The sequence below is a fragment of the Salvelinus sp. IW2-2015 genome, unplaced genomic scaffold (genome assembly GCF_002910315.2).
Source record: "Salvelinus sp. IW2-2015 unplaced genomic scaffold, ASM291031v2 Un_scaffold4851, whole genome shotgun sequence".
Lineage (NCBI taxonomy): Eukaryota > Metazoa > Chordata > Actinopteri > Salmoniformes > Salmonidae > Salvelinus > Salvelinus sp. IW2-2015.
In genome coordinates this window covers 1-10,049 of record NW_019946120.1, presented here as the reverse complement: position 1 = coordinate 10,049, position 10,049 = coordinate 1, and the positions used below count along the sequence as shown (strand labels likewise).

The following is a 10,049-nucleotide window of genomic DNA, read 5'->3' as shown; positions in this document are numbered from 1 at the left end:
CTCTTGTAGGGTCAGCATGCGTTTCAGCACAGGCTCAAGGAGAGATTATCTGCTGGTTTGACAGTTGTTGGTTTTGAGCCCCCGCTCTCACAGTCGCACTGATCTTGATATGATACAGATGTGTCAACATGCTACTGCTGTGTGTTAGCCTGCTACTGTCATAACGGATCTACAGGAGCTGGATTGAACTGATGCCTCGTGAAAAATCAGTAGATGACACAGGCTGAAAGGCTCATCCCTATGTTCCAGGTAAAGCGTCAGGGGAGAGACATTTCACACAGTCAGAGCAGGGCCTGAGCCAGCGACCGTTGGTGTCGGTTTCCAAACTGACTGGATGTTCACACTTGTTTCACCACCTCGTACTCCTAATCCTCCTCTTCCTTCTCTTCTTCCTCCCTCCTCTTCCTCCTTTCAGCATTGAGTCCCTGGATGTCACGATTCTCTCGTCCCGGAGTGAAGGACTTTCCCAGCTGACCCTTGACCTGACCAGAAACCAGCTGATTGTGGGAGCTAGGTGAGATACCCACACACACACACACACACACACACACACACACACACACACACACACACACACACACACACACACACACACACACACACACACACACACACACACACACACACACACACACACACACACACACACACACACACACACACACATGCGCAACCCACACACAGACCACCTATTTTACATGTATAACACACATCCAACACAACAGACTTTTGCTTGTTTTTTTACTGACGTAGAATATGCCATCATGTTGGTTAGAACTCTCTCTCCTCTATCTTCAGAAATCACCTCTTCAGACTGAGTCTCAGTAATGCTTCTCTCTTACAGGTAAGCAGTTCACAGCTCTCCATGCTCCCACTGTTATTACACACCACATTACTTAGGGCTGTTTTCACTCTTCCAAATGGTAGCTAGGCAACCATGTAGTTTGTTGAAATTGTAGAAGAGACCAGACACATCAGAGTAACGTTGGCCAGTGGGCTCCGTTCCTTAGCTTAGTGGGGGAAGGGGAGGGGGTTAGGAATGTCAACACACTGAGGGTTTACTGGGCCAAATTGGTTTTACCAGGAGTTACATCACACAGGAACGGGATCTACCCAGCTACCTTTACTCTGCCCCCTCACTCTCAAATTGCACCCCTCTCTCTCTCTGTCAATTTCAATTTAAGGGCTTTATTGGCATGGGAAACACATGTTTACATTGTCAAAGCAAGGGAAATAGATAATAAGCAAAAGTGAAATAAACAATAAAAGAATGAACAGTAAACTTTACTTTACATTCACAGAAATAATAAAGAAATATCAAATTCAGATTATGTGCAAATAGTTAAAGTACAAAAGGGAAAATAAATAACATTAATCTCTCTGTTTATTTATCTCTCTCTGTTTCTCTCTGTCTCCCTCTCTGTCTTTCTGTCTCTGTCTCTCTGTCTATCGCACTCTCTTTCTCTTGTCTCGCTCTCTCTGTCTCGCTGTCTCTGTCCTCTTCTCTCTGTCTCTCTCTTCTCTGTCTCTCTGCTCTCCTCTGTCTCTGTCTCCGCTCGCTCTCTGTCTATCTCTCTGTCTATTGCGCTCTCTCTGTCTCGTCTCTCTGTCTCTGTCTCTCTCTCTCTGTCTTCTCTCTCGTCTTATTGCGCTCTCTTTCTCTCTGTCTCGCTCTCTCTCTCTCTCTCCCTCGTCTCCTCTCCCTCCCCTGATCCCTGACTCTGTCATTGCTAAACGGCTGATCAATTTGATGTCAGTCATGAACTTTCTGTCAGATTTGTCCTGAGGGCCACGTCATTGCTTTCTTGGGATAATACCCATCAAACGTCTCCCTAAAATCAATCTGAATAAGCTGTTTTGAAATGTCACAGTGCTGCAGAATGCACAAATGTCTTCCTGTCCATCCGCCGTCCGGCTGTCTGTCTTAGGGATATTATAAATATATTCCATCTCTTACAATGGCTCCTTGATATGTCATTAACTGTATGAATTGCTTTTCATCAGTATACAACTAAAGGACATACCGTGAATATTACAAAGAACCTCTCTCCTTTAATGATATGATTGGAGTGTTTTTTCTCTACGAATTATGATCCATTTGTATCCATGGATACAAGGTACAATGATTTTATTTGGAAGTTCAAGGATGACTGCGTATAACATAAATATTTCTTACAAGGTCGTTTTACAAGTTCAATATACAGATGTAGGATTTTAATTGGATACCCTTTTGCAGGAGAACTTTCCTGCTATGCAGGAAATTTTTACTTGTAGTATGTTTCAGGTTTAAAAAGGCTTCGGAAGTTTGTAATTTCCACTTTGAAAGGGTTAGGTTTAAAATCAGATTTTATGAATTTGTGGCTGTGCTAGCGAGTGACCACTCCGCAGCGCTGCCTCCAGAACAAAATTCATGATGAAAAACACTAATATGCTACAAAGATGACCATTAATTATAATCCACATAATAATTCACATTTCCTGTTGCTGCAGGATTTTTTCCTGCTGTAGCAAACTGGTTCAAATTAAGATCCTACGCTGCACCACTATCGGCAAATGTTAAAATGTTAAACGTGCCTTTAAAAAGTACTGAACTTTGTTGTCAGTATACATCCAGGTACGTAAGGAGTGTAGTCGTTACATTCAGGTACTTAAGGAGTGTAGTCAGTATATATCCAGTACTAAGGAGTGTAGTCAGTATAATCCAGGTACGTAAGGAGTGTAGTCAGTATATTATCCAGGTACTAAGGAGTGTAGTCAGTATAATCCAGGTAGCTAAGGAGTGTAGTCAGTATCATCCAGGTACTAAGGAGTGTAGTCAGTATATATCCAGGTAGTAAGGAGTGTAGTCAGTATACATCCAGGTACTTAAGGAGTGTAGTCAGTATATATCACGGTACGTAAGGAGTGTAGTCAGTATACATCCAGGTACTTAAGGAGTGTAGTCAGTATATATCCAGGTAGTAAGGAGTGTAGTCAGTATACATCCAGGTACTTAAGGAGTGTAGTCAGTATATATCCAGGTACGTAAGGAGGTGTCATCGAACAATGAGCCCACTGACCGTCTCAATAAGAGTCTCATGTCATTCATCAACGCTATACTGAATGAACGGACAAGGAGAGGCTGGGGGGAGGAGTGGACATGTGTGACTTTGGAGGCCCTGGTCGGCCTATCAGAGCAAGCGAACCATGAATGACACCTCTGAGAACCAACTCCTTAATTGACCACTGCACCAGTGGCCACAATGGCATTATGCAAACAACAGGAAGAGTTTTCAGTTTGGTCATTCATTCACGCTTTGTCCCTGATCTTTAGAAGTAGATTTGGGAGCTCTGTTGTCAGGGGTGACTGAGGGAAAGACTTGGTGGGAGTGAGTTTAGCAGTGAACTTTCACGAGGCTGAGGCCGGTTTCAGTGGCTCCAAAGTAAAGCACAGTGAAATGCTACAGTGTACTGTAAGGTGTGTCAGTGCCCCCAAGTTTGAGGGTCTGAGAGATATATCGGTTTAATAGGAAATAGAAAATAGTTTGTGCAGGTAAATAGTTTGTGCAGGTCAGCATAGTATTGGTAGGACACATACCAATGTATTTATCAGCTATTTTAGTGAAATTAAATTGTAGTCTTGGGCGGCAATTTTGGGCCTTGAGATGTGCACACAATTGTATTTACTACGTTTGTTTACACTGATATTTATAGTGTAAACAAATCTTGATTTGCAATTTCAGACAGTTTCCCAGAACTATGATAACATTTCCCCAAAAAAGGAGGTGCTGCTTTTCGCTCTCAGCTTTCTTYACCACAATGAAATTGTATGAACAGAGAATACAGTTTAATCAGACTACTATTCTTATGCCCGATTATTTTGTTTACCTTTATTTAACTAGGCAGGTCAGTTAAGAACAAATTCTTATTTTCAATGACACCCTAGGAACAGTGGGTTAACTGCCTTGTTCAGGGGCAGAACGACAGATTTTTTACCTTGTCAGCTCAGGGATTTGATCTAGCAACCTTTCAGTTACTAGGCCAACGCTCTAACCACTAGGCTACCTTACTGAACCCAAAAAACTATTCCTGGAAAGTTATATGCAAAATAGGGGAACCATGTGCAAATGTTGTTAGAACATTTTGTGTTAGCTGGATGACTTGTTTTTGTTTGGCCTGTGGTCAAGATCCAATTGTTGTAGCCATGGTGATTAGACTGGAGTGATTGAGTTGGGGGTGTAGCCATGGTGATTAGACTGGAGTGATTGAGTTGGGGGGAGTAGCCATGGTGATTAGACTGGAGTGATTGAGTTGGGGGTAGTAGCCATGATGATTAGACTGGAGTGATTGAGTTGGGGGGAGTAGCCATGGTGATTAGACTGGAGTGATTGAGTTGGGGGGAGTAGCCATGATGATTAGACTGGAGTGATTGAGTTGGGGGGAGTAGCCATGGTGATTAGACTGGAGTGATTGAGTTGGGGGGAGTAGCCATGGTGATTAGACTGGAGTGATTGACTGCAATCGAGGACAGAGTATTTTTACGCACAACATGCTTCAGCACTCAGCGGTCCCGTTCTGTAAGCTTGTGTGGCCTACCACTTCGCGGCTGAGCCATTGTTGCTCCTAGACGTTCCACTTCACAATAACAGCACTTCCAGTTGACCGGGGCAGCTCTAGCAGGGCAGTAATTGAGTTGGGGGGATCAGTGTAATGTAATTTGTCATATGTCTTGCATTAGCTGTGTAAATGTGCAAACAACAGTTCATAGTTAACAGTATACATGTATTATACACTACAAAAGTATGTGGACACCTGCTTGTCGAACATCTCATTCCAAAATCATGGACATTAATATGGAGTTGTTCCCCCTTTGCTGCTATAACAGCCTCAACTCTTCTGGGAAGGTTTTCTACTAGATGTTGGAACATTGCTGCGGGGACTTGCTTCCATTCACCTACAAAAGTATTAGTGAGGTCAGGCACTGATGTTGGGCAATTAGGCCTGGCTCGCAGTCGTGTTTTAATTCATCTCAAAGGGGTTCAATGTGTTTGAGGTCAGGGCTCTGTGCAGGCCAGTCAAGTTCTTCCACACCAATCTCGACAAACCATTTCTGTATGGACCTCGCACGGGGGCTTTGTCATGCTGAAACAGGAAAGGGCCTTCACCAAACTGTTGCCACAAAGTTGGAAGCACAGAATCGTCTAGAATGTCATTGTATGCTGTAGCGTTAAGATTTCCCTTCACTGGAACTAAGGGGCCCGAACCATGAAAACCAGCCTCACATTACTCCTCCTCCACCAGACTTTACAGTTGGCACTCTGCATTGGGGCAGGTAGTGTTCTCCTGGCATCCGCCAAACCCAGATTCGTCTGTCAGACTGCCAGATGGAAGCGTGATTCATCACTCCAGAGAACATGTTTCTACTGCTCCAGAGTCCAATGGCGGCAAGCTTTACACCACTCCAGCCAACACATGGCATTGTGCATGGTGATCTTCAGCTTGCGTGCGGCTGCTCGGCCATGGAAACCCGTTTCATGAAGCTCCCGACAAACAGTTCTTGTGCTGATTTTGCTTCCAGAGGCAGTTTGGAAGTCGGTAGTGAGTGTTGCATTCGAGGACAGAGTATTTTTACGAGCAACACGCTTCAGCACCTGGATGTCCCGTTCTGTGAGCTTGTGTGGCCTACCACTTCGCGGCTGAGCCATTGTTGCTCCTAGACGTTCCACTTCACAATAGCAGCACTTACAGTTGACCGTGGCAGCTCTAGCAGGGCAGAAATTTGATGAACTGACTTGTTGGAAAGGTGGCATCCTATGACCGTGCCACGTTGAAAGTCAGTATGGGTCATTCTACTGCCAATGTTTGTCTATAGAGATTGCATGGCTGTGCGCTCAATTTTATACACCTGTCAGCAACGGGTGTGGCTAAAAAGGGGTGTCCACATACTTTTGTGTATGAGTATGTATAATAGTGTATGTATAATAGTATATACAATTCATATCCCATACTAAATCTGATTTAGCAAGGATCCAATCTACACATTCTGTCCACGTTATTGTGCACACGATTAAATTTCTTTGTGTCATTTTCTTCTCTAGGCAGTAGAATGGGGACCAGATGAAGACACTAAGCGGTCGTGTCAGAGCAAAGGAAAGACAGAGGTATTGTAGCTGTCTGGCAGTTCTGGACTATAGAATAGAGGACAAGACACGACTGGTAGAGTTCTACATTAAAGGGGCTGCCCTCACCAGAGATATTTAGATAGAGAAAAACAGACGACTGGTAGAGTTCTACATAAAGGTGCTGCCTCCACCAGAGATATTTAGATAGAGGAAGACAGACGACTGGTAGAGTTCTACATTAAAGGGCTGCCCTCACCAGAGATATTTAGATAGAGGAAGACAGACGACTGGTAGAGTTCTACATTAAAGGGGCTGCCCTCACCAGAGAGATATTTAGATAGAGGAAGACAGACGACTGGTAGAGTTCTACATTAAAGGGGCTGCCCTCACCAGAGATATTTAGATAGAGGAAGACAGAGACTGGTAGAGTTCTACATTAAAGGGGCTGCCCTCACCAGAGATATTTAGATAGAGGAAGACAACGACTGGTAGAGTTCTACATTAAAGGGCTGCCCTCACCAGAGATATTTAGATAGAGGAAGACAGACGACTGGTAGAGTTCTACATTAAAGGGGCTGCCCTCACCAGAGATATTTAGATAGTTCAATGAAGTGTACTAGAATCTGTACTAACCTTGTACAGAATAAATTAACATAGACCACTGCACCAGTGGCCACAATGGCATTATGCAAACACAGGGAAGAGTTTCAGTTTGGTGGTGTTATGACATTTTGACCTTTGACCTCCCGTGTTCCCGTCCCCGCAGGATGAGTGTCAGAACTACATCCGGGTCCTGCTCATCACCGGGAGGCGGATCTTTACCTGTGGAACCAACGCCTTTACCCCCGTCTGCACCACCCGCAGGTGAGAGATGAAGGGAGAGTAGGAATGAAGTAGAGTTGAAGAGAGATGAGGAGAGGGTAACGGATGAGGGAGGGGATGACGATTGAGGGAGTAACAGGAGAGGAGAGGGAGATGAGTAACGTGAGAGGGGGGATGAGAGGAGGAGTAACAGGAGAGGAGAGAGTAGATTAGAGGAGAGTAACAGAGGGGAGGGGAGAAGAGGAGAGTAACAGGAGAGGGAGAGGGGGATGAGAGGAGGAGATAAACAGGAGAGGGAGAGGGAGATGAGTAACAGGAGAGGGGAAGGGGGATGAGAGAGGAGTAACAGGAGAGGGAGAGGGAGATGAGTAACAGAGGCAGAGGGAGAGGGGATGAGAGAGGAGTAACAGGATAGGAGAGGGAGATGATGATAACCCTGAGAGAGATGAGAGGGAGTAACAGAGAGGGAAGGGAGAGTAAGAGATAGAGGAGTAACAGGAGAGAGGAGAGGGAGATGAGCTAACTAGGAGAGGGAGAGAGAGATGAGAGAGGAGTTACAGGAGAGGGGGATGAGAGAGGAGTAACCAGAGACTGAGAGGGGGATGAGAGAGGAGTAACAGGAGAGGGAGATGAGAGAGCAGTAACAGGAGAGGGAGAGAGAGATGAGAGAGGAGTAACAGGAGAGGGAGATGAGAGAGGAGTAACAGGAGAGGGAGAGGGTGATGAGAGAGGAGTTACAGGAGAGGGAGATGAGAGCGGAGTAACAGGATGGAGCACTCTGTTCACAATGTTGACATCAGCAAATCACTCACCCACACGACGCCATACCCGCTGTCTGACATCTGCCGGTACAGTAGAAAACGGGATTCATCCGTGAAGAGCACACTTCTCCAGCGTGCCAGTGGCCATCGAAGTTGAGCATTTGCCCGGTTACGACGCCGAACTGCAGTCAGGTCAAGACGACAAGAACACAGATCAGCTTCCCTGAGACAGTTTCTGGCAGTTTGTGCAGAAATTATTTGGTTGTGCAAACCCACAGTTTCATCAGCTGTCCGGGTGGCTGGTCTCAGACGATCCCGCAGGTGAAGAAGCCGGATGTGGGCTGGCGTGGTTCGTGGACTTACTGCCAAATTCTCAAAAACGACATTGGAGTGGGCTTATGGTAGAGAAATGAACATTCACTTCTCTGGCAACAGCTCTGGTGGACATTCCTGCAGTTAGCATGCCAATTGCACACTCCCTCAACTTGAGAGATCTGTGGCATTGTGTTGTGTAACAAAACTGTACATTTTAGAGTGTCCTTCTATTGTCCMCCACATAAGATGCACTAACAGGGATGTAAACARATTTGKGCCCAAAATTTGAGAGAAATAAGATGTTTGTGCCGATGGAACATTTCTGGGACCAACACTTTCCATGTTGCGTTTCTATTTGTGTTCAGTGTGAAGGGATGTTTTGGCCATGCAATACTGTAATAGCAGGTGTCTGCGCCAAATCCAGCCACAGGGGATTTTTAGTTTTTGGTTAAAAAAAGAAAGATTCCATTTAAGAAAATCTGTTCCCAGTATCTCCCACGAGTAAAAAAGGAGACATGATCGTGTCTCAATGTAACAACGTATGAAGGGATTGTTATTTTCAAATACAATATTTTTTGGGCTTGTTGTGGTCTATTTACAGTGGTAACAAAATTATAGTAGGTTATGTTCCGGGCCCCGACATCTCTCCGACAAAATCATCGCGCAGCTTGAATGGAGGTGGCCTGTTACTGCTGTATAGGATCCTAGTCTGGCATCTGGACATACCTCTATCCTCACCCTTATTCCATCTCTTCCAGATAGGAAACATCAGTTCGGGTGATGGACACGTGAACGGGGTGGCGAGATGCCCCTACGACCCGCGTCAACAACTCCACTGCCATGGTAACAGAGAAGGGCGAACTCTACGCCGCACTGTCATCGACTTCCTCGGGTCGTGACCCGTCATCTACCGTAGCCTTGGTAACATGCCGCCAGCTGCGAACAGCCAGTAACAACTCCAAATGGCTCAACGGTAAACACTCATCTGTACCAAACACTCTTAAAAAAAAGAGAACCCTTTGAAGAACCCTTTTTGGTTCCAGGTAGAACGCTTTTTGGGATCCATGTAGAACCCCAAAAGGGTTTACCTAGAGCCAAAAAGGGGCTCTCAAAGACCTAGAAGCGAAACCCTTTTGGAACTAGTTTGTCTAATAGTGTAGGAATAGAAATTACAATGGATCATGACTGTACTTCCTGCTTTGCTTCCTGGTTATGGTACATTCAATATGGGAACATCCCTGACATCACCCATCAGGAGAACATTAAATTGATGGGGTATTTGCATTCTACCATTCTATGTCAATGGCCAGTAGCATTAACTGAACAGCCAACTGTAACGTGCTAGAGGCACTCCTTAATGTTCTAACGTGAAAGGAACCCTAGAGGATGAGTCCTAATGGTAATAGGAAAGTGTAAGGAATCCTAGAGGATGAGTCCTAATGGTAATAGGAAAGTGTAAGGAACCTAGAGGATGAGTCCTCATAAATGGTAATAGGAAAAAGTGTAAGGTATCCCTAGAGGAATGAGCATAGATGGTAATAGGAAAAGGTAGGAATCTAGAGGATGAGTCCTAATGGTAATAGGCAAAGTGTAAGGAATCCTAAGAGGATGAGTCCTAATGTGTATAGTGAAGTGATAAGGAATCTAGAGGATGAGTCATAATGTAATAGGAAGTGTAAGGAATCCTAGAGAGATGAGTCATAATGGTAATAGGAAAGTGTAAGGAATCCAGAGGAATGAGTCTAACGTAATAAGGAAGGTGAGGAATCCTAAGAGGATGAGTTCATAATGGTAATAGGAAAGTGTAAGGAATCCTAGAGGCTGATCATAATGGTAATAGGAAAGTGTAAGGAATTCACAGAGGATGAGTCCATAAATGGTAATAGGAAAGTGTAAGGAATCTCTAAGAGGATTGAGTCTAAATCGGTAATAGGGAAAGTGTAAGGAATCCTAAGAGTAGTCATAATGGTAATAGGGAAGTGTAAAGAATCCTTACGAGGATGAGTCCCTAATGGTAATAGGAAATGTAAGGAAACTAGAGAAATGAGTC

At 44.6% G+C, this 10,049-nt stretch overlaps 1 protein-coding gene and 1 long non-coding RNA gene across 2 annotated transcripts in view; both read left to right on the top strand.

Moving 5' to 3' along the window:
- The window catches only part of LOC112077713 (semaphorin-5B-like), a 9,848-nt gene extending 9,787 nt beyond the window's left edge, over positions 1 to 61 (top strand). The window contains exon 5 of the mRNA XM_024144181.1: positions 10 to 61. Coding sequence (XP_023999949.1) covers positions 10 to 61 — 52 coding nt within the window. The remainder of the gene's footprint in view (positions 1 to 9) is intronic.
- A 358-nt stretch (positions 62 to 419) lies between these two features.
- On the top strand, positions 420 to 6,956 carry LOC112077714 (uncharacterized). The gene is made up of 4 exons (XR_002895474.2): positions 420 to 514; positions 799 to 844; positions 6,078 to 6,140; positions 6,868 to 6,956. It is a non-coding gene; the product is annotated as an uncharacterized lncRNA (long non-coding RNA).
- The last annotated feature ends 3,093 nt before the right edge of the window (positions 6,957 to 10,049 follow it).